Source organism: Ascaphus truei, chromosome 5 (assembly GCF_040206685.1).
Source record: "Ascaphus truei isolate aAscTru1 chromosome 5, aAscTru1.hap1, whole genome shotgun sequence".
Lineage (NCBI taxonomy): Eukaryota > Metazoa > Chordata > Amphibia > Anura > Ascaphidae > Ascaphus > Ascaphus truei.
Genome location: NC_134487.1, coordinates 305,370,642 through 305,396,592, shown reverse-complemented (window position 1 = coordinate 305,396,592; position 25,951 = coordinate 305,370,642). Strand labels below are relative to the sequence as shown.

The window sequence follows — 25,951 nt, the reverse complement described above, 5'->3', positions numbered from 1 at the left end:
GGCGTGGACATCTTGAGACTCTGCTGGCAGGGCGTGGGATGATTTCCCAAGCCTGATATAACTTCCCCCTGAGGCGGGGGAGGAGCCTCAAGGAAAGGTGAGGTAAGGGGAAGCCTAGCCCTGGCGCTCATGCCAGCCTGTCGCCGAGGGGTCAAGGCTACTGAATAATAATTTTGTAGTAAATTAATTATCATTTTAGAAGAGTGGCTTGTGTGTATATATATAGCCTAGCCTAGCCACCCGGCAGATACTTCTTTTTCCTGGGCCTTTCCTCTGTCAGTCCTGTTAGTGCAGGTAGTGGAAAGGTTCATTCCTTCTGTAGGCCTGTATGTGTACTACAGCCTTGGATAATGTAATCAGTATTCAAGGGCGGGCCTAGCAACTTCTGAGGATGTCAATCTGAGGGGTGGATACTGATATTCCCACACCTACAGGGGGTGTTCCAATCAGTATCCAGATCTGGCTTGCTATGAGTCAGAGTTACAGACACTCCTCAAAGATGATAAATTCTGACATTCTCCCAAATTGAGAGTTCTAGTCTGTTCAGTTCAGTCTAAAGAATGTAGTTATAGAAGAAGAGAGGAGTCTCTTCCTCCCAACCCATGAGGGGATGGGAGGGAAGAGGAGTAGGCCTGAGTAAGGGCTCTGACTATGAGCAGAAAGAGTAACAGGAGACATTGAAGCTACAGCAAATTAAGAATGCTTGTTACTCTATCATGTGAGCTGCCTACAATAAACCATCAGAAAAGACAATGCTGTCTGTAACTGTCTCTGTTGTATGGAGGAATGTCAGTAGGGGCTCATCCCATGAATAATCGCAGAGGATCCCTGCTGGCTGGAGGCGCTGCACCTACTGAGATCAAGGTAACCTATCCCTCCTGTCCTGTTTCTCCCCACACCACCGCGGGGCGCAAAGCCCTCCTGTTACCAACAGGTATGCACCACCCCACAGCGTAGCAGGAAAAGACACAACCACCCCTATCTCACTTAGGGGCAGGGGTAGATGGGCTACATATATTTAGAAATTCACTGTATTTCTAAACATAATAATGCTTCAAAAACAGTTATATTATGTTAGGTTTGTATTCTAAAGGACTTATTAGCAGAGCGTAATCAGAAATATGTAGTCCTGCCTTTTCTAGTCCATCTATTACCATGTGATATTTTTTATACAGTGAAAATATTGTTACATTATTGTGCTGTGTGATTTCTTACCCCCTGGAAAATCTCGTACCCCTCCCCCCCCCCCGTTTGCACACCCCTGGTCTAAGTGGACCTGTCCTGCACAGGTACATGGAAAAACTGTGGGGAAGGTGAGCTGAATCTTAGGAGGGGTCACCAACCTCCAACCAACTGATACCAGTTGTAAATTAAAATGAATGAACACACAATCCCAGCAATCCCTAACCCCAGAACCCACCACCTCATTTATATTTGACAAAAGGCGTGCTACTGAGCGTGGCCAAATGTATACAACAAAAGACAAAGATACCCAATGCTACATCCAATGTGACAAAATACATAGTTAAATACTTCAATGTTAGTATTCTCATGAGTAAGGGTCATTTAGTTAAACCCTTTGGCCAAAGCATTATAAGCCTGCAGCCACGTCATGGCATGACCAGCGTGCAGCCACGTCACGGAATGACTAGTATGCAGCCACGTCACGGAATGACCATTAGCAGGTCCTAACACTACCTGTGAAAATTCTCAAAAACCTGCCACTTAAAAAGTGGGGAGGGGTGAGTTTGCTGGGATTCTGTGTTCATTAATTTTAATCTTCATCTGGTATCAGTTGGCTGGAGGTTGGTGGGCCCTCCTGCCAGGGGTAAAGCTCACCCCTCCCCACTTTTTAAGTAGCAGGTTTTTCCATTTTCCTATGCTGGACAGGTCCACTGAGGTCATTCTCCCTCCACTGCAGAGGTAAACAAGAATTTTCATAGGTAGTGTTAGGACCTGCACACTGGTCATGCCGTGATGTGGCTGCAGGCTTATAATGCTTTGGCCAAAGGGTTTAACTAAATGACCCTTACTCATGAGAATACTAACATTGAAGTATTTAACTATGTATTTTGTCACATTGGATGTGGCATTGGGTATCTTTGTCTTTTGTATACATTTGGCCACGCTCAGTAGCACTCCTTTTGACACACACACACACACACACACACACACACACACACACACACACACACACACACACACACACACACACACACACACACATATATATTTTTTTCAGGCAAAAGGTGACACACTGTGTGCTCATTCGCATGTAATTTCCCAGAATCCCTTGCTGCAGTGGAAGCACTGTATGCTAGGTGATAATGGTGAAAGGCGGGGCTGCAGACCTGTCTAAATAAGATGTGAATGTGCTCACAAGTGATATTCTTTATTAGCTATATGCTAACGGTGGAGGTTTTTTGTCACCTTTTTCACCCACCATAACTTAAAATGTGTATGATATATATACAGTGGCGGTCGCCCTTAGTCTACGGCGGCCGCCTCCGCGGTTAATTTTCAAATGCGTTAAGACGCGGGCTTTTTTTTTCTCTCCAGCGCGGCAGGCGCTTCTATTGTTCTGCGCCATTAGGCGCTGATTGGAGAACCGGCCGCGCGCGGCCGTGAGACGCGGCTGGCGCGCGGCCAATTCCGGCCGGAAAAAAAAAAAAGAAGAGAAACAAAGCGGTAAGCTTTAGAGTAAGTTTAGCCGCGGCTGTATATGAGATGTGATGGGTTCTGGGGTTAGAGCTTGCTGGAATTGTGTATTCATTAACCTCAAGTATGTCCGCAGGTATCTCTCTATGGGGCAGACTCTCAAATCTCTGTAAAATTAGGTCAAATAACGTGATGTTTCCTAAATTCAGTAGGTAACAGACGTAATTTTTACTGATTTCAACAGGTATTTCCAAAGCTAATTATATGTAAAAACAACGTCCGTTAGCCAAAGTAGCATTGTTACAATATCTGTAGCAGTGGGAATGTTCGTAGAGCAGAGACACGCCAAATAATACACCGTACATGTGCGCATTGTGGAAAATATAACGTGTGGTACAAGTAATACTCATGCGTTTCTGCCTCGTAACCCACATGCGCACTTTCAAATGCAAATACATGTACATAAACATAGGGAAATTCCTTAACCATATTTGCAAGACCCTACAGGTGTCAACATGGCTACTTCTGCTGCTCTTGCTGACGACCTTGCTGCTGGAAGGCCCAGGAGCATAACATCCACGGCAGAGGAATTAGATCTCCTCATCATTGTTGTGGTAGATAACCACTCCAAATAACTATGGACACTGTACTCCAAAAACAACACAGCTGAAAAAAAATAGAATATGGAGGCATGTCATGGCCCAAATTAATGCACTGGCAACGCAGGTCACACCGGGGACATGTTATAAAAGCGATGGGGTGCAAGGCACACCGGAGGTGGACCACCATCTGAGCTGGACCTTCAGAGCACCAATTGATGGAAGTGTTAGCATCTCCCCAGGTTGTCGCACTACCAGGCATGGTGGACACTGAGGGTCTTGCCCAGGATCAACATGGAAAGTCAAACTGACTACATATATTATACACTATAAATCAATATAATTTACACATGTAATATTATGCAGAACCTTGGTTATCAAACCTAAGATTATTGTATTATTTGCACTACAGTCACGCATGGTGATTAGTTTGCAAAATAACATCTGCGGCGTGCTTAGATGTATGACCTCCATAATATTCAAGTATACTATAGGAGATGCTTGCACGTCCCATTACCTCTCCACCTGACCCGGAACAGAGTCCCTCCCACCCCTCACTTTTGCTGAACCGCTCTGCATCCCTGCCAGATGCTGCTGCAGCCACTCGGGCTCACGCCTTGGCCTCTCCAGGATCTCCTGACCGGGCGTGGACATCTTGAGACTCTGCTGGCAGGGCGTGGGATGATTTCCCAAGCCTGATATAACTTCCCCCTGAGGCGGGGGAGGAGCCTCAAGGAAAGGTGAGGTAAGGGGAAGCCTAGCCCTGGCGCTCATGCCAGCCTGTCGCCGAGGGGTCAAGGCTACTGAATAATAATTTTGTAGTAAATTAATTATCATTTTAGAAGAGTGGCTTGTGTGTATATATATAGCCTAGCCTAGCCACCCGGCAGATACTTCTTTTTCCTGGGCCTTTCCTCTGTCAGTCCTGTTAGTGCAGGTAGTGGAAAGGTTCATTCCTTCTGTAGGCCTGTATGTGTACTACAGCCTTGGATAATGTAATCAGTATTCAAGGGCGGGCCTAGCAACTTCTGAGGATGTCAATCTGAGGGGTGGATACTGATATTCCCACACCTACAGGGGGTGTTCCAATCAGTATCCAGATCTGGCTTGCTATGAGTCAGAGTTACAGACACTCCTCAAAGATGATAAATTCTGACATTCTCCCAAATTGAGAGTTCTAGTCTGTTCAGTTCAGTCTAAAGAATGTAGTTATAGAAGAAGAGAGGAGTCTCTTCCTCCCAACCCATGAGGGGATGGGAGGGAAGAGGAGTAGGCCTGAGTAAGGGCTCTGACTATGAGCAGAAAGAGTAACAGGAGACATTGAAGCTACAGCAAATTAAGAATGCTTGTTACTCTATCATGTGAGCTGCCTACAATAAACCATCAGAAAAGACAATGCTGTCTGTAACTGTCTCTGTTGTATGGAGGAATGTCAGTAGGGGCTCATCCCATGAATAATCGCAGAGGATCCCTGCTGGCTGGAGGCGCTGCACCTACTGAGATCAAGGTAACCTATCCCTCCTGTCCTGTTTCTCCCCACACCACCGCGGGGCGCAAAGCCCTCCTGTTACCAACAGGTATGCACCACCCCACAGCGTAGCAGGAAAAGACACAACCACCCCTATCTCACTTAGGGGCAGGGGTAGATGGGCTACATATATTTAGAAATTCACTGTATTTCTAAACATAATAATGCTTCAAAAACAGTTATATTATGTTAGGTTTGTATTCTAAAGGACTTATTAGCAGAGCGTAATCAGAAATATGTAGTCCTGCCTTTTCTAGTCCATCTATTACCATGTGATATTTTTTATACAGTGAAAATATTGTTACATTATTGTGCTGTGTGATTTCTTATCCACATTTCCCCCTTTTAGTAAATCTGTCCCTAAATGTTTCATTCAACTAGACAAATGTAAATATGACTATTTGAAAAGATGCTGTTTTTCTTCTTGGAATAATGTTTCTCTATAGCTCCCTGTGCTACAATAAGCAGAGTAATGGTACGTGCCCAGACGTTACCGCCTGCAATAAACCAGCAGAGTGTGTTTGACATCCGAGAGAGGGCAACCCGTAAACACACTTAGGGGGACGTAAAAAGTTTGGATTCCAGAGGTTGCTAATTAAAAGACACGATGTACGTTTCTGTCGTCGTTACGCAGCTGACTTTCAGAAATGTTTAAACGCTGAGGACTGATTTAGTGACCATTTATTCTGTTAGAATAACAACGAGCTGCTGCACTCGGAAGGGAGCGAGTGTTTCATCGTCCGTAATTACAAATACTTACATTAGCTCTTAAGTGGTCTTCCCAGGAAGCGGAACAACAACACTCACCCTCAGAGATCGTGACAAGATGATGCAGACCTCTTCATTTTATATTGTCCTTCAGTTTTACTTGTTACTAAGAGGCTTCCTGCATACATATTTGTGGTAGCTGTACTGACGGTCTCTAAAATAATCCATAACTTCCAGCAGGAGTGGCCAACTCCAGTCTGCAAGGGCCACCACTAGGTCACGTATTAGGGATATCCCTGCACAGGTGGCTCAATCAATGGCTCAGTCCTGAAAACCTTGCCTATTGGTGGCCCTTGAGAACTGGAGTTGGCCAGTCGTAGACTGAGCCATTGATTGTGCCACTTGTGCTGAAGCAGAGATATCCTGAAAACCTGACCTGTTAGTGGCCCTTAAGGACAGTTGTTTGCCGCCCTGCCATATACTGTAGGTTCCTCTATTTGCTACAATTGTACATTTCCTATTCTGCTGCCAATTTCCTAATCAATAAACCACTTTACAGTAGGATAAACATCCATACAGTTCATCCTGTTCCCAAGCCTACGGTGGTAAGGTATATACTTATATACTGTACACATGACAGTAGCATACCTACTTTCTCCCCACCTCTGCACTTGTATAATTGATTGTTGGAAGTTTACCTGAATCCAGTAACACACTTTTAATGTGACATCAAAAAGTATCAGCACAATGTGATATTTTATAGGAATACACTGAAATAAACAGTTTCAATTGATATAACGGCAAACTGTCCTATCACAAAAAAATCAAGGTATATTTAATTGTGAAGCAATACATATAGGAGCAAATATCTCTGTCTAATCTGAAAGATGAGCACACTATGAGCACACACCTAACAGTAAACACACATTAACTGGAGCTCGATGATACGAAACTTTGAAAACAGCAAAATGTACAGTTTGTATGTAATCTGCTACTGAATTGGTAACCTATAGAAAGATGATAAAGTAAAAACACATTCAAGTGTCTATTTTGGCATCTGAAGATACGTTGGTGTAATGTTTAAGAAAAAATAAGCATTTACATGAAAATGCAATGATCCAATTTCTTCATGCTCTATATCAGGTAATCATAGTTAGTAATATGGGGGTGAGGTTTAACTCGTAGGAACCCGAGTATTTCGGTGTATACCAAATACTACTCACGATTGTAAGACAGACAAAGCATCATCTCTGGGGTAAAAAAAAACCTTACTTCAAATTGGTATTATCCCTTCTTCCGCAAGCACAGAGACCTTTCAGCGTACTGTTTCTAACGCAAGTGCATGTGTCTGGAAACTTGTTTTAAAGCTGCAGTTCAGTCTTTTTTTTAATTTTATTTATTTTTTTACTTCAATAGTTTCATCTGGGCAATCTCTAATTACCTAAAGAACTGTATAGCTGCCGGTCAATTCATTCTCCGTCTATTGATCGGCAAAGTTTGGCGACATCTTTAAATATGGGGAATGTAAATCGTTGCTATAGGAACAAGCATGCTTGTTAAAATAGAATACAAGAAAATTGGTCTTTCAAAGTTGTTGTTTTTTAAACAGAAAATGCTACAAGTATTTTTTCTTACTACAGAACTGATTTATTAAAAAAAAATCCACATGCAGGATATTGACTGAACTGCAGCTTTAAGAGGAATAAAGATCTATGTTTTAACAAGAGACACTGTGGCTCTGCTGCTTTCTACAACCGGAGAAAGAATAATTACTAACAATTTCAAATAAGGAATATTTTCTTCACCCAGAGATTAGGGTCTGTCTCACAATCGTGAGTAGTATTTGGTATATTCTATAGCCATTTAAAGACGTTCTGAGCATTAAATAATAACAATATAATCAATTCTTACATTTGGACTGCTCCTAATGAATATTTGTATATGGTGATGTCAGTGTAAGAATAACATAGTTTAAAATATAACACAGGCTTGAGGTACAAGAGTTGACATAGAAGGGGTCATGTTGCTTGCCACTTCTCTAAACTGGTACTGAGATCATTTATCTTTCTCTTTTGTTGGTGTAATATAAAGTATAACAGTTTTCATCTATTTCCAAAAATAGTCAATGGTTGTACAAAATTAAAAGGGCACGATAAACAATGAAACATGTTAGCAACGAGAAAACTCACCTAAAGTTGGGTCGTATTCCCAGATGAACCGTTTGGTTAGAAACCTCACCACAAGAGCTGAAAGAAAAGAACCGGTGGGATTTAAATTCTATTCCCAATATTGATATCAAGTTCTATACAAATACATCGCTTGGATTACAGGGGTGCGCAAACGTTTCCCCCTGTGCACCCCTGCCTGCTCTCCTTACCGGCACGCGCCCCCCTCCTTCCTTGTCCTCGACGTCAAATGACGCCACGCTGCCGTGGCGACACGTCGCTGAAGCCAAGGTAGGAGACATTGCAGAGGCCTCACGCGACCCCCCGGCATTTCATTTAAATGACGTGGGGAAGAGCGCGGGGCCTCTTCAACCGCCGCGCCCCCAACTTTGCGCACCCTTGGCTTAGAATGATGAGGACATGTTTATTAGTTATGTACAAAAGTAAGAAATGACCATACTTAGTCCCCATTTACAAAGCAGGGATATACCTTCCTGTGCCGAAAGATGTCCTGTAATGTGTCCTCCGGGGCTGGAAGGGGCCACATGGCACCGCTTATAGTATTACATATGGTGCAGTGGGCCAATATCTTTTAATCTTGTATTACTGCAATATACTTTTGTATCTGAATAGTAAAAAAAAGTAGTAAAATAATTTAACAAGTGTCCTGCATTTAACTCAGACGCTCCCTTTCCGGAGGTTGTGCAAAGTCAAACGTGGTGGAGATTTTTGTTGCACACAGACAATTGTACGGTGCATGTGACATGGCAACGCACTGTAACCGGCCCGGTTAAATCTCCGGGGAGATACATGGTTACCGTGCTCTTCTTTCAACAGCAAAACTGGTATTTATAGGTTTTTACTCGGCATGGAGCGGTCCGCGGGTACTACATTAATCTTTAAAACCACGCTCTATTGCATACAGTATATGGAATATACAATAGTCAGGAATTGTATGAACAATCCAAGCAAACAGTGTGATACACGACTAAAGAAAAAAGATAAAATAATATATGTAATGGTTTGACGCGCGAGTGTGGGGGCCAGGTGCAGAGTGAGACGCGCGAGTGTGGCGGCCAGGTGCAGAGTGAGACGCGCGAGTGTGGCGGCCAGGTGCAGAGTGAGACGCGCGAGTGTGGCGGCCAGGTGCAGAGTGAGACGCGCGAGTGTGGCGGCCAGGTGCAGAGTGAGACGCGCGAGTGTGGCGGCCAGGTGCAGAGTGAGACGCGCGAGTGTGGCGGCCAGGTGCAGAGTGAGACGCGCGAGTGTGGCGGCCAGGTGCAGAGTGAGACGCGCGAGTGTGGCGGCCAGGTGCAGAGTGAGACGCGCGAGTGTGGCGGCCAGGTGCAGAGTGAGACGCGCGAGTGTGGCGGCCAGGTGCAGAGTGAGACGCGCGAGTGTGGCGGCCAGGTGCAGAGTGAGACGCGCGAGTGTGGCGGCCGGGTGCAGAGTGAGACGCGCGAGTGTGGCGGCCGGGTGCAGAGTGAGACCCGTGACAGGTGATCTGAGTCTGTAGTGACAGCTTCCGGTGACTGCCAGGAGGACCTCCACAGGTAAGTTGTTTTGACAGAAGGGCATGAGGAAGAAGAAGCAGGAGGTGGTGGTGGGTGTGAGGAAGGGGTGGTGGTGAGGAAGGAGGAGGGGGTGGTGATGGTGGTGAAGAAGGAGGAGCACGGGTGGTGAGGAAGGAGGATGATGTGGTGGGGGTGGTGAAGGAGGAGCAGAGAGGTGGTGGTGAGGAAGGAGGAGGAGGGGGTGGTGTGAGAGGAGGATGAGGGGTGAGAGGATGAGGGGGTGAGAAGGGGAGAACGAGGGGTGGTGAGAGGATGAGGGCAGGGGGGTGAGAGGATGAGGGAGGGTGAGAGGATGAGGGTGGTTGCAATAATCTTGGAAGAAGTGGGAGAGGGGCATTAAGATCAGTATTGCTCGCCATGTATGACTGCAGGTATGTTATTTATAAATTATCTGACATTTATGTCACTTATTGAAAAATTTTACTCCAAGTTTGCACCAATTTGCATCATTTCATATTCTATTTCGTAAAAAACGTTGAGGGCGATCAATCCCCAAACCCCTCCTGGAATTTCTTTTATGAAATGGTGCAAATTAGGAGTGAAATTAATTTTTTTTTACATAACAGTCAAATCATTTATAAATAACACACCTCCCCACCATCTTTTCGAGCGCGTAGCATTTTTCACCATTATTTTCGGAGAAGCCACCTGGCACCCCAAGTCATTATTAAGCATGGGCTGGTACACTTCCAACGATTTGGAGGGGTTCATGAGTAAAGAAATGCAGAGTGTGATAAACACCAGTACAACAAGTGTACTGTATGTTCTGCCTTAATTGCTGTTGTCAGTCCCTAGATTAGGGACCGTTCAATATATGAAGATAATGGGTACTCTAACAGTCCAGAAAAATATTGTATTCTTTTATAATCATCAATAATAGGAATAACACATATATCTCAATTGCGGAGTGGGTAAACTACTAGGTGAGTGTAGTATCACACCGGAGGCATAAGTATCCTGAAGGCAACAGACAAACTATGTAAAAACACACTTCGCTGTACCTCATTGGAAATCACTGCATAATAAATCCAGCACTCACCCCAATACGTAGTCGGAAAGATGATCTATAATCATGAAGTATCAAAAGAGCTTACCCACTCCCAGAGCTTGTTGTAATCCAGGTTGGCGTGTCCAGCTGCTTGTAGAGTTTCAAACAGTCCAGAAAACATGCAAATAAATGCACAAAGCAGCGCACTGCCCAGGGAAACAGGTGTAGAAAAAAGTAATTTGACAAACAGGGAGGTAAGTACCCTCCAACGCGTTTCACACAACCCCCCCCCCCTATTGAACACTATTGAATTAACCCTTAATTGGAGAACAATAATCATATGAATACATTAGTATTTATTAATATCCTGCACCTAAAATGTCTGATGACAACAGGAGGTAATGATGGGACATCTATAAAAAAGAAACATATGAAATAATTTTTATTAGCTTTTGAATTATTTTTATATATTGTTTTTAATGTTTATGTTTGTTAGTATCATGCTCAGAGCTGGGCATGCAAGGTTCTCTCGTGCCTATCTATCCAAAGTTGATAGGGTAATAATATAAACAGGATTGGGCGTTACTCCATGGTAGTTATACAGCTCTGTCTTTGTGTTTAGTGTATGGCTGTCTTTCCTGGACACTAGAGGGATCGGAAGTACACCATGAGCTGCCTTTGCATTAATATGTTATTGTGCATTATGTGGACATTGCAAGGGGGAGGAGCGAGTTCACTCGTTTACCTTACCCCTTATAGAGGTTTGATATTAGCGTCTGTGGGGTTTCCTGGGCAACACCCCGATGAGGTCTGGCTGCTGGGGGTTTGCACCGCCCCTACCTCAGCAGGCAGGGTGTAGGACGCATTGTCAGCGCGTAGGGAAGGGGGGGGGTCTCTCCTCCGCTAGCCGGCAGCCTCGGGAGTGATTGGTTGTGACGTCATCTAGGGGCGTCGCTAGGAAGGAACTCCCAGACATCCACAAAGGTATATGCCCATAGAGATATGCAGAGACGCAATAATTACGTCATAAACATGCGTTGTTTGGCGCAAAATTGTAGTAATTATTGCAGTGTATAAAAAGGTCCCTTGGTGTGCTGTACTATACTCCTTGATAAGGCATCTTGTGTGAAACGCGTTGGAGGGTATTTACCTCCCTGTTTCTCATGTCTGGCCAACAATAAATTACTTTTTTCATTTTTCTACACCTGTGTCCCTGGGCAGTGCACTGCTTTGTGCATTTATTTGCATGTTTCCTAGATTAGGGACAAATGTGAAGCACAGTGAGCTAATACATTAAAGTCAAGAGACACAAGATTAAAATGTCTCTCTTTCATCAATTTAGCTCCAAAATCTCGTTTTCTGTATATAATACTCTATTATAAACTGGGCAATCATTATTGCAGCTTGTTCAAAGTAATAATGTTAATTAAATGGCATCATAATTATGTTTATTTACTTTGAAATATTCAACTTATTTATTACATTTTGAGGTTGGGATTTGGACTGTAATCAATGAGGCAGCAAGTCTCCGACAAGTCATATAAGGTAATGCTGGCGCACACAGCATACTGTAAGCTTGCTCTCTTTCTAACACTGTACTCGTCCTGGGGTTCTGCACATCATTTAACTCTTATGAGTCATGAATATGTACTCTTTCCAAAGTCATTGTTGTTTTAAAGAATAACCACAATAGGAGCACAAGTACATCTAAAGTTCATTTAGAAAATACTAAACTAATGCTAATGCGGTTTTGATCAATTAAATCTTTTGCAAAACTTCCTTTTAAAGTTATATAGTAACACACAGACACAGCCAAAGCCTTTATTCTGCTGAATAGTTTGGCTGTGAATCCACCAATACAAATATCAGTGCAGTTTTACTTAATTCTACATACTGTATTTAGAACATTTTGAAAACAATATTCTGAGAAAATGTGAAACCAAAATTCTATAATATTAGCCCAGGAAACTTCAGTGAAGCTTTGACTTTTTATCCGTTTAAAAAAAAAAAATTCAGATTTTAAGCTCTGTATAAAATGATGTTACCCATTGTCTATATTTTACAAATACATAATATTCGGCAGACCCATACAATGTGTAAGGAGGATGAAATAATGTACAATACACAGGTATTACACTGGTACCATCTGGTATAATGAGTAGAGAAGTTTACAATTTAAGAGCATACAGTAAGAGCTGCCAACACTGGGTCAGACCAAATGGTCCGTCCTGCACAATATTCTGTGTAGCACAAGTACTGGAAGCTTCTAGCACAACAGAGATCCCCCATTCCTTCTTCTGTCATGACGTAATGTGACGTGTCATGACCCAGATGTGAGGGCTGCCAGGAATATGTTACATAGACAGTTCAAACTATGAGTTTCTGGAGAGCCACTGAGTAATTATTTATCTATAAAATGTTTTAACAGGAAGTAAAACATTGGGGCCTATTCTAGTAGCATCGACAAATGACTTAGAGAATTTTAGGCTTCTCGAACGAGTTTGCAAGTGTAGCTATTCAGCAAGCTTCGATAACCTGATAATAAGTGCTTCTTCCCGATCGGTAGCACTCCCGCACAGACAAACCATGCGGGAGGTCAAGGAATGCTCAAACTCGCATTTTTTTTTAATATCGAGCAATTGTAGTGGCTCAAACTTAAATTTAGAGAAAAATAAATTGATGATGAAAATTGTTGTCTGCAATAGGAGAAAAAGATTATTTCTCAGAAGTTTCTAACATTCTATTCTACATATTCCTAGGGAAAAAAATATATTTTAATGGTCAGGTCCTTAAAAATATATTAGCATCAATAAATAAATTACAATTATTTGGACCGATAGTAGGAGCGAATGCTAAACCCTTTGATATTACATTATCTTGTGCTGTTACGCGAAACGCGTCCGAGCTGTACATATATTTTTCCTCTGAGGTCGCTGGATCAATAAAGGACATTTTAATTATATCAGGTTCGTAGCCCCTTTTCACTTGTTCTACTAGTGCTCCGCTTGTTCCTCGTCCGGATCGTGCTGTAAGAGTAAAAATATAACTTTTGTATTAGTTCAGCGCTTTTATCTGTGTCATTGTACTGTATGTGCCTATTTTAGTGCCTATTAAATCTGTGTTTATGCCGTCTGCACCATGGTATGTTTGTCTCTCCTCGGAGGGGGGTTCGTGCCTGAGCTGGATATACAGAGAACATCTGAGGGAGAATTCCAGGCACCCAGCCAATTTCTGTGTTTGCATTTAGTATCTGTTTGCCCTTTTTTTTATACTATTTTGACACTTGCACTATTTATTTTTTCCTTGAAATTATCATGTTTTATTCACGGTTATTCACCTGTATCAATGTGCACCCCTATTTTCCTTAACTTGCATTTATAAGCCTGATACCCAGAGCGGGGTCCTCTTGTTTGCTCACAGCTTTTACCTGGACTCCGGAAAGGATTTGGTAAGTATCTTTATTTGGGTTATCCAGTAGAGATGCATTTAGTTTTTCACACTGTATACACACTTGAATATCTAAGTCATAGACCTTAGGGTTTTCACATATTTAGGAGCACCTTCATATCTTTCTCGTCACAATTATAAATGCTAGGTCAGTTGTGCACTACGCCCCGTTGGTGCATGAGACGATGGTTTGTCTTGGGTCAGTCACATCTAGTATTTATCACAGAGACCAGGCTAACTGCTGGGATTGACATTTGGATGTCCCTGATTGGTACTCTGTGTTCCAAGTTTCCTAGAGAGGGTAAGGAGAAGGGGGAGGAGTAGCCATGATATTTCAATCTAATCTTATCTGCACCTCCCATCTTGGGGCAAGGGTCAAGTCTTTTGAGTATATGACCATTCGTTCTGCCATGCATGAATATCAAGCTTTGTATTTCACCCTGGTGTACTGTATATGCCACCTGGACATGGGAGTGATTGTGTGTCTCGTGTTGGATGTGGTCACCCCACATTACTGGAGTTGCCTCGCACTGTGGTGCTAGGGAACCTCAATATGTGGGTTGATGACACAGACAATGCTATGGATCTTTTAGATACTATGGGAACTATGGGATATAGTCAATCTGTGCATGGCCCAATACATGAGCGATCATACACTTGATTTGATGTTCGTACAGGGGGTACCCCTATGGACAGATCATAGGGGGATTCCGGCTTAGTTTCGTAGTGCTCCACCACCTCTTACTGCACCGACACACTTTATTCGAGCAAATACCCAGTATGTACCTGGCAGATACCTGGAATGCGCCGCTCCTCACCTCTGACAAGCCCCGTTGCGTTTGCCTTCCCAGCCTGGGTTCATGCCTGGCTGATGGGCGGCTGATCTGTTAAATGATAATGATTAGGATTTAATAGGCTGCAATGCTTCGCGTGTCTACCAGATGGCATAAATTCATGAATTGTAATGCAGTATATATATATATATACTGTGCAGTATTGCAGCCAGCGGGAATAAAATGCTTCAATCCCTGCTTGGAAAATACCTCAATGCACTCGGGCAGAAAACAGTCACAAACCTCAATACACCCGGGTATACCCGAATTCGTGGGACTAGCCGAGCTCGAATAAAGTGTGTCGCCAGTGTAAATGGAGTGGTTGCCCCGACAGCTTAAATACGACCTAGCTGGCTGCTGGAGCCCATTAAGTTTAGGGCTACCCTTGGGGCCCATTTATCCTCACTTTTTCCAGACGACTATGTCTCTGTCTGCATCGAGAAATACAACTTTGTTCTGTGTGCAGCCATGGATGAAGTGGCCGCTCTTTGGAGAATGTCTGCTCGGAGATACATAAGTGCGTTGTGGTATTCTTGTGATATCTAGTACCTGCGTCAGGCTCGCTGAAGGAAAGTGCACCATTGGTTGAGTTCCTGTCAGGATGTTGACCGGACAGCCTTGAAAGGTCAATGGGGGTATAAGTGCAGTCTTCAGGATGAAGAAATCATACGTCGCCTTGAGGACCAACTCCACAAGAGTTTTTCAGCGGATCTCTTCAGGATGGAGAGCTGCCTGGTTTATCCAGCCTGCTCCTCCATCAAGGTTTGTCCAAATGAGGATTTAGATGGTAAATGTAATCGATTCTTCGACAATAAGATTGCTCCGGATACATGCCGCTATTCATCCTTCGGTGGATCCCATGATCCGCTCCAACCCCAAGGCAGAGCTTGTCAGAAGAGTTCAGCATCATTTAAATCCTGGATTTCGTCTCAATTGTGGCTGCGATGAACTGGACTACTTGTGACTTGGATCGCTGTCCATCATGGCTCCTGAAGAGACCTTTGTTGCAGTGGCTCTGTGATTGGTGGAGATCATCAACAGATCCCTCTCAGCAGGGGCATTGCCAGTGGCCTTGAAAAAGGTGCTTGTTCATCCACTGTTGAAGAAAGTGGGTGTTGACGTTGATGTTCTCGCTAACTATCATCTAATCTCAAACCTTCCCCTGGTAGGGAAAGTGTTGGAGAGGGTTGTTTTGCCCCAGTTGGAAGATTATCTGGAAAGGGCCAGCTTCTTCGACCCCACACTGTCTAGCTTTAGAGCTGGTAATGGAACAAGGGAGTTGCCCCTGGTCTGTGTGGCAAATGATTTATTGATAGCCATGGAAAAGGGATATAATTCTGTCGTATCTACTGATTATTGAATTGGTTTTTGAATAATTATGTATGATATATATTTTGACATAGGATCAAAACTATATGTCTTATTATGTAATGTTCCAATCAATTCACTTTTGCCTATATTTAGTCTCTCAATGATCTGGCCTGAACCCTAAAACATACATTAAACATACATGTGTAGTCTATAATTCTAGTGAAACACGGCTTGATTTGGATAAAAACACCCATTTACTTGTTGACTTTGTTCACGAGTCAAAAATATAGCTGCATTGCTTTAATATAGTATTCGATGGGAATCTTTCTTCTGGCTGACATCTTGTTATATTTTTCATGAAACCTTCATTGGTCATAAAAGGTTCAAGCCTTTTCAATAAGTACATTGTTACATTTGTTACTTCTTTCAATTGGGGTTTTTTGGTGATCTTGCTAAATGTATCTCTCTTTTTATGTGTCCTTTTACTATGGATTCAAGAATCTTTACCTGTATGGTTAACATCTTGGTTACAGTACTGTTGATATGATATACATTATTGAGTTATGATATTTTGATGCCGCGAACCACATCATTGTTTATTGATATTGGACTGAATCTTTAATACTATCCATTTCTGGTTAACACAGCTTTATATGCTTAGTAATATTTACCAGACTAAGGGCCTTATGCAGAGAGCATCGTTATTTCGAAATTCGCCATTTTTTGTACAATTTCACGCAGAAACCGGCAGAAAATGGTCGAGTTCCGAAAAACGCGCCATTTTGTTTTTTCAATTGCTAAAATTCACCTCGCGGCTGGCGAGAACCTCCATCTCGCCATTTTTAAAACTCTCCGAATGCAGAGAGGCAAGTAGCGGCTGTTCGCGCCAAAAAATGGCGCGATTCTCGCATTTTTGCCGCGCCAGGAAAAGATGGCAAGATGGCGCTCGCCGCCTATAGTAAAGGGGAAAAAAAGGCGCGAATTTGTTTTTACACGTTTCTGAAGCGCGCATCTCGCCAATTTAAACTCGCCACACGCATCCATGTTAAACATAGCAGAATTCGCACTTTTCTGCATATGGAGAATAAAACTCTCCACAAAAGCTACTTTTTATGAAATTCGCCACTTTTAAAATTCTATGCTCTCTGCATGAGGCTCTATGTCCAATACAAATTATATTCATTATATGACATCATATATATGTGGACCACTACTCATAATTCTAGTATCAAATGTCTTAAATCAAACAAGTACTAACTATATGTCTGTGCCATTTATTTATTATTATACTGTACCTGATTCCAATCAGATATTTCTGTTTTAAAAGGAGGCGCTATATAATCAACCTTTGTTCCTACCCCAGTATACTCCTTGAGAAAGCGCTCATAGCGTGAAACGCGTGGGAGGAGATTTTTGTTTTGTATTTATTATGTTTTATAATATGTAGTTAATTCACTTTTTTTATTTTTTCACTTACCCAGTGAGTTGTTGATGCTTTTTTCCCTGAGTCCGCTGTCCCACAAATACTACGGTGCTTTATTGTGCTGAATTAGGGACGGATTGAGTCACCTGTACGTGAAAATCTGACTTGTTGGGGGGGTCTTGAGGACTGAAGTTGAGCCCCCCTGGACTACAGTAAATCAATGTTAAAGAGCAATAACTCTTGCCAAAGTTGTCTTGGCCAAGCTAATAAAAACATTTCCAGTGTATATTTCTCTGTATCTCACTGGGAATCAGAGAGCGAGATACTGTAGAATGGCCGATGGGGATTAGAGAAGGAACAGTGGAAAAGATTAAACTTTTACCAAAGAGAATGACAATAATGAGAATAACCTTTAGCTGTTCTATATTTCCTGCAAAGATATTACAAATAATAAGGTTTCACATGACCTTCTATGTGCAAAAAACAACACAATGTTAGTGCCAGTGACAATAATAGGATTCTTAGTAAGAAATCAATTTCCTTTTCAACTAAATGAGAACATATGGTATTAGTAAATGTAACATTTTTATAAAGCTGAGTGGCAGTGTACAGTATAACTGGGTATGCACAGTATTTGAAGCTGTCACTTGTTAATGTCTCATGATGGAAACAAACGGCTAATTCCTCTGCAAATACCAAATACACATCTTTTGTCAGCAAATATGGGGGTAGAACCACAGATGTCCATCGGTTTTGCGCTAATAATGTGATGTTCCTGAAATCGGGAATGGACGTTATTTTTTCGAAGTTTAATGGGTTTCCTCAAATAATTTTTCCTGCAAAACGAACGTCCGTTATTCCGTTCATTTGCTTATGGCTAATGCAGCGTTACCCAGCTAATACCAGGATAAGTGCTATCCCAGCGCTAACTTGCTGGCGTTGGCTGTAGGATCAGGAAGATGCAATGCAATATATACCAGGCATCTTTCTTCCCAATGTCATTTTTTTAAATGAACCCCTTTGCAGCCATAGTGACCCTGATGCCTTCATGACCACTAAGGTAACTAATGAGTTAATAAGTACACCCTAACTACCCTACTACCCATTGTAGGGCATCAGGGCTGGCTGGGAGTTTTGCAGGGCTCGGTGCAGGGGCATTTGTGGGGCCTCTTATCTTGTCTAATGAGGCATTTCCTGCAGCGTCATGTGAAATCGGGGCAGCATGCAGCATCAAGTTGTCATGGCAACACAGCATCGCGATGCCACGTGACGTTGTGACGCCATAATCACCGCTCCCGGAAATCACCCAGCCTAACCGCCATCCCCAGGGCACCTACCCTCATAATCACCCCCCCTCCAGCCCCCCAACAAAACAACCCCACCCTCCAACAGTAATGGCAAGTAGGCAGATTAGCCAGATGTGACTAATAGGGCTTTTGGCCATATAAGACACAACATTAAATGCATGACAAAGAAATTAAAATAGACAAACATACACTATATAAAAACTTACATTTTAATCCATTGATTGTCACTGTGGCTACTTAGGCCCTTAACAGGGGCCCAGATAACCACATTGGCTATCAAGGAACACCCTAAATAAATAGATGTTTTACTTAACCCTGCCTATTGTAAGCTCTATGGATTTATAATTGAGCAATTGGGCCTGAATTTACTGTACACATTTTCACTTAATCTTATTTCTTTTACTATTGGACCATTGGCCTTAGATACATTTTATTTGAATGTTTTTTTAGTGGTTCGGCACCAGCTCTTCCAGGTATTAGTTCTGGATGGGGGCCGTGACCTGCAGATGAAGGTGGCCCTATACATGTGTAACAACTTCCCTCCTCCTCAGGGAGATATGCGTGTTACGGGTGTTATGGTGCCACCTGTTAGGCTCACAAGAGGCCTAAGCCTCCGCTTGGGAAGCCTGGAGTGGTGGGTGTAGCACCTCCATCCATGAAGATCCCTGAGTTGGCGGGATAGCCCCTCACGGGAACTGGCATAAATCCAATAAACACAATCCACACAAAGTATATGCAACACTATTTACTATGGTCCCATAGCCTCTCCTGTATTACAACATATACACAATAACAACCAGCAGGTAACAGTGACAGTAATTGCCCCCCAAAGTTCGGAGGGTGCCCTGGGCACCTAGAACCCGATGTCCAGCAGAACAATCCATTCCAGATATATACAGGTGCGCCGACGAGTATTCTAAAACTTGCCTTGGAAAACCTAGGGCTATCACCAACAAGACCCAGGTACATGCTGGGTACATGCTGGGTACATGCTGCAACATTTCAGTGACATTTCTGCAGAGACTAATGGCCCATCGGATTAACACAGCAGGGGTCAGTGGCAGTCCTGTTCAGTTTGAATGGGACTGCCAGGGACCCCCGCTGTTAATCTGATGGGCCATTAGTCTCTGCAGAAATGTCACTGAAATGTTGCAGCATGTACCCAGCATGTAACCAGCATGTACCCAGCATGTACCTGGGTCTTGTTGGTGATTGCCCCAGATTTGTTATAGAATACTCGTCGGCGCTATAGTATGTGCGGGCAGCGCTACCCTCCCGGTTTGGTATTGGTGCACTTCCTGGCTTACTCAGGTAAACCAGGGAATTTGTAGTCAGGCAGCAAACGTGGTCCCATGATGCAGGGCCTCCAACACAATCCCCTTCCCGCCTTACGTCCGGTAGTACTGCGGAATCGATTCCACCAGGCCTGGGGAATCTTCAGCTGTGTCTTCGTCAGTTCCGCAAAGTCGTCTGTATAATAAGGGGGCAAATCCCTTACTATGGGCCGGCCCCTCAATTCATCCGCTACTGTGTAGGGGAAACTACCTGGGGCCTACAGGGAACGGGCCTGGCCTAGACCACTTGGCTTGATTTGCTCCCCGAACACTACCTCTCCCTTCGCCGACTCCCTTAAGACTGCCACACTGTCTCCAGTCCGCGGAGGATATCCTGAAAGACAGGACCTCCTCCTCTCGCAGCGCCAACCTCAAGATGGCCGCTGCTTCACACATAGTCCATATGTAAGTGACTGTGCCAACCACAACATGGCCGGCACAGCTCACTTAACCCCCCCACATGACGGGTCCACTGTCAGGGAGGAGGCAAGGAAGGGTACCGTGGTACACACGAATGGTGTAAGCGACCTTATTAAATGTATCCCTTGAGTGCCAATGTGGCTTTCTAGGCTTTCCTTAAAAAGTCTGTGGTAGCTCACTGGGACTCAAGGGGCTAGTTAACCATTTTAAATGTGTGTGTGTGTGTGTGTGTGTGTGTGTGTGTGTGTGTGTGTGTGTGTGTGTGTGTGTGTGTGTGTGTGTGTGTGTGTGTGTGTGTGTGTGTGTGTGTGTGTGTATGTGTGTGTGTGTGTGTGTATATGTGTGTATATATACATATATGTGTGTATGTATATGTGTGTATATATACATATGTGTGTGTGTATGTATATGTGTGTACATACATATGTGTGTGTATATGTGTGTATATACATATACAGTTAGGTCCGGAAATAATTGGACACTGATACAAGTTTTGTTATTTCGGCTGTGTACCAAAATAAATTTAAGTTACAGTTAAATAATGAATATGGGCTTAAAGTGCAGTCTATCAGCTTTAATTTGAGGGTATTCAGATCCAAATTGGAGGAAGGGTTTAGGAATTACATCTCTTTAATATGTAGCCCCATCTTTTTCAAGGGACCAAAAGTAATTGGACAATTGACTCAAAAGCTGTTTCATGGACAGGTGTGGGCTATTCCTTCATTATTTCATCATCAATTAAGCAGGTAAAAGGTCTGGAGTTGATTCCAGGTGTGGCATTCGCATTTGGAAGCTGTTGCTGTGAACCCAAAACATGCGGTCAAAAGAGCTCTCAATGCAAGTGAAACAGGGCATCCTTAGGCCGCAGAAAAAAAAGAAAACCCATCAGAGAGATAGCAGGAACATTAGGAGTGGCCAAATCAACAGCTTGGTACATTCTGAGAAAAAAAAAGAACTCACTGGTGAGCTCTGCAACACAAAAAGGCCTGGACGTCCACGGAAGACAACATTGGTTGATGATCGTAGGATCCTTTCCATGGTAAAGAAAAACCCCTTCACAACATCCAGCCAAGTGAAGAACACTCTCCAGGAGGTAGGCATATCATTATCCAAGTCTACCATAAAGAGAAGACATCACAAGAGAAAATACAGAGGGTTCACCACAAGGTGCAAACCATTCATAAGCCTCAAGAACAGAAAGGCCAGATTAGACTTTGCCAAACAATATCTAAAAAAGACAGCCTAGTTCTGGAACAGCATTCTTTGGACAGGTGAAACTAAGATCAACCTGTACCAGAATGATGGGAAGAAAAAAGTATGGAGAAGTCATGGAACGGCTCATGATCCAAATCATACCACATCATCTGTAAAACACAGTGGAGGCAGTGTGATGGCATGGGCATTCATGGCTTACAATGGCACTGGGTCACTATTATTTATTGATGATGTGACAGAAGACAGAAGCAGCCAGATTAATTCTGAAGTGTATAGGGATATATTGTCTGCTCACATTCAGCCAAATTCAGCGAAGTTGATTGGACAGCGCTTCACTTTACAGATGGGCAATGACCCAAAACATACTGCGAAAGCAACACAGGAGTTTTTTAAGGCAAAGAAGTGGAATATTCTGCAATGACATTGTCAATCATCTGATCTCAACCCGATCGATCATGCATTTCACTTGCTGAAGACAAAACTTAAGGCAGAAAGACCCACGAACAAACAACAACTGAAGACAGCTGCAGTAGAGGCCTGGCAAAGCATCACAAAGGAGGAAACCCAGCGTTTGGTGATGTCCATGCGTTCCAGACTTCAAGCAGTCATTGCCTGCAAAGGAATCTCGACAAAGTATTAAAAATGAACATTTTATTTATGATTGTGTTAATTTGTCCAATTACATTTGAGCCCCTGAAATAAGGGGACCGTGTATGAAAATGGTTACAATTCCTAAACATTTCATACGATATTTTTGTTCAACCCCTTGAATTAAAGCTGAAAGTCTGCACTTCTATTGCATCTTGGTTGTTTCATTTCAAATCCATTGTGGTGGCTTACAGAGCCAAAATTATGAAAATTGTGTCAGTGTCCAATTATTTCCAGACCTAACTGTATATGTGTGTGTGTTTGTATGTATATGTGTGTATATACGTGTGTGTGTGTGTAGGTGTGTGTGTGTGTGTGTGTGTGTGTGTGTGTGTGTATGTAAATATGTGTGTATATACATATATGGGTGTGTGTATGTATGGTGTATATACATATATGTGTGTGTGTGTGTGTGTGTATGTATATACATGTGTGTGTGTAAGTGTGTATATACATATATGTATGTGTGGAAGTTGGAAAGACATCAGCAATGACCTTAGAGAAGCAATTGTTACTGTCCATCAATCTGGGAAGGGTTATTAGGCCATTTCCAAAAAAATTAAAGTCCATCATTCTACAGTGAGAAAGATTATTCAAAAGTGGAAAACATTCAAGACAGTTGCCAATCTTCCCAGGAGTGGACGTCCCAGCAAATTCACCCCAAGGTCAGACCGTGCAATGCTCAGAGAAATTGCAAAAAAAAACAAGAGTTACATCTCAGACTCTACAGGCCTCAGTTAGCATGTTAAATTTTAAAGTTCATGACAGTACAATTAAAAAAATACTGAACAAGTATGGTTTGTTTGGAAGGGTTGCCAGGAGAAAGCCTCTTCTCTCTAAAAAGAACATGACAGCATGGCTTAGGTTTGCAAAGTTGCATCTAAACAAACCACAAGACTTCTGGAACAATGTCCTTTGGACAGACGAGACCAAAGTGGAGATGTTTGACCATAATGCACAGCGCCATGTTTTTTCATCTCATAACTTTCCTTTACCTTTGAAACATATAGTTACATAGTTACATAGTTACATAGTAGATGAGGTAGAAAAAAAGACATATGTCCATCAAGTTCAACCTATGCTAAGATTTAGACAACAGATACTTATCCTATATTTGTATTTACAGTATTTTGATCCAAAGTATGGCAAATAAAAAAATCCCAGTGACACATTATCCAATGGTGTCTCATAAGCGTGAAATAAATTCCTTCCTGACTCCAAATATTGGCAATCAGATTTATTCTGCCTTGATCAACATCCTTCCCCTGTTTACTTATTTGATATATCCCTGTATACCTTTCTTTTCTAAAAAGATATCCAACCTTTTTTTGAAGATATCTATTGTATCTGCCATCACAGTCTCCATGGGTAATGAATTGCGCATTTTAACTGCCCTTACTGTGAAGAAACCTTTCCTTTGCTTTTAGAGAAATCTCCTTTCCGCCAACCTTAAGGGATGACCACTTGTCGTTTGTACTGCCCTTGGGATAAATATTTATTTTAAAAGCTCCTTGTTTTGACCCTCAATGTATGTGTATATAGTTATCATATCCCCTCTTAAACCCCTATTTTCTAACGCAAATAAATAAAAAATTAGAAAACCTAAAAAAGACTAGAACAGTAGAAACGGATTCCAGACATCAGACAGAATTCAAAAGCAAGCTGGCAGAGGCTTTGCAAGACCTGAGCAAGGGTTACAAGGAACAGACACTTCATGCTAAATTGGAGTCTGAAAAGATGAATTTGGAGAAAGAGATTCCAAAGCTAAAAGAAATATGTTGGTGACAAAAGGAGACCACGGAAAGTGAACTCAATGCACTCACTAATTGTTATGAAGAGCTTGATGGACCGATTGCTGGTTCCTTTGCCGTCTCTGTGGGGATAAGTACTTTGCCCGTCAAACCAGCAGAAGTGGGTCACCCAGAGTCTGCCTTTGACCAAGGTCTCCCTGAAGAACCTGAAGGATCATCCAGAGAATGCTCCTGAGAGGGGGGAGAAGTGTCAGAGTCTTCCTAGACATCCTGTTCCCAGCCACAATTCCTTTCTCTGTTCATCGGGTGTGCTGTTGTTTTTGGTCTGCTCTGGGGTTCCTCTGTCTGTTTGTCTCCTTGTTGCTCCTGTCCTCTGTCCTTATAGTTTCCTGTTTCCTCTTCCTCCCTTGCCTTTCTTTTGTGTCCAGACTCCCTTGCCCATGCTTCTGCTTCTGTCCTGTTCTGTTCTGTATTTAGTCCGGTACTTATTACAGGCCCTTGCTAGTGTTCTGGCTTGTCCCCATTTCTTCCCTGCTCCCTTGTCTCAGTCCCTGCTCCCTAGTTTCAGTTCCTGCTCCCCTGCCCTGCTCTTGCTTTCCTGTTGGCGACCCCTGCCTGGACCCCGACTATCCTGCTTGATGCCTGCCACCGAACCCTACCTGTGACCCAGACGATCCTGCTTGCTGCCTGCCTCAGCCTCTGACCTCAACTATCCTGGCCTGCTCCTGCTGTTCCGGCCACCGAGGTCCTACCCACTACAGGAGTTTCCCCTGTGACAACTTCATGTTCAAGGTGTAGTCTTAGCAATGCTTTATACAGTGGCATAATTATGCTTACTTCCCTTCCATCCATTCCCCATTTAATGCAAGATAAGATCTTGTTTGCCTTTTTGCAGCTACTGTATGACTTTGGGCACTATTGCTTATCCTGCTGCCTACAAGCACTCCTAAATCCTTCTCCATCAAGGATTAACCTCCTTTCCCCCCTTTTAATTTGTAAGTCGCCTGTTTATTCTTGCTTCGCAAATGCATTACCTTACATTTATCTGTATTAAACCTCAGCTGCCATTCACATGCCTAGGTTTCCAGTCTCTCCAAGTCCTTGCAAACAGAGGAATTTTAAATGAATAAGGCCTCGGGCCTGGTGCCGCAGACCGTGCGGACGCGGCGAACAGACTGCCTTAAGGCAGTGTTCGTGTCCATGTGGCGTGCGGAAGTGGGAGGGGGCACGCATTGCGCAAGAAATCAGTTAAACTGATTTATTGGCGTGACAGGCCAGTCATGTGAGCGTTTCGCCCAATGAGGGCGAACCAGCTCCGTGACATCACTGGCACGCCCCTAGACACGCCCACGGATGGCCAGGTAAAGCACCCGCTTTCCCTCAGCCTTCGCGCGCCTCTGCACAGGAGAACTTACTATGTCCGCAGCTTAAGATGTTTAGTTAAAATGGCATATGTATGTTAAGAGCGCCCTACTACCCATAATGTTATGGGATTTTCTATAGAAATACATATATACTGCTGGCAGCAGACGTGCATGATTATATACCAGACACTCCTTTACACAATATAGTTCCTCTCCAAATTTGAAGAATACACAATACTGTTCCCAACTTAAATGAACTCCTGATTTAATTAATGCATGATGTGTCAACACGGTGTCTGTTTCCGATCAGAGTACTGCGAAACATGAAGTATTAATGAGAAAAAAAAAGTGCTTTAATACCTGCTATATGAAGACTGAAGTAAATGGAAATTCCTTAATCCAACAGAATACAGAATAAACAACCTCTATGTTATCTAATTAGACAAAAATAGGAGGTTAATTAACATAAATGGTCTTTTCACTTGTAGTTTGAACAATGTTGGCAAAATACTCTGTTTTGTAACTGGTAACGTTACGTTTTATTCCAATTACCCTATTATTTATCATTGTACTTTCGTTGCTTTGTTCCAGACAAGCTAATTACTTTGAAAAATATGTGACTTTATTAAAAAAAAAGATGAAGAAAAAACCCATTGTACCAATAATGGTTTACAAACA

General features: G+C 42.8%; 1 protein-coding gene across 2 annotated transcripts in view; it reads right to left on the bottom strand.

The window, feature by feature from the left end:
• The window catches only part of RERG (RAS like estrogen regulated growth inhibitor), a 161,216-nt gene that overhangs the window by 35,900 nt on the left and 99,365 nt on the right, over positions 1-25,951 (bottom strand). For both annotated transcript variants that reach the window (XM_075603036.1, XM_075603034.1), the window contains exon 3: positions 7,683-7,739. In XM_075603036.1, the coding sequence (XP_075459151.1) occupies positions 7,683-7,739 (57 nt within the window). The remainder of the gene's footprint in view (positions 1-7,682; positions 7,740-25,951) is intronic.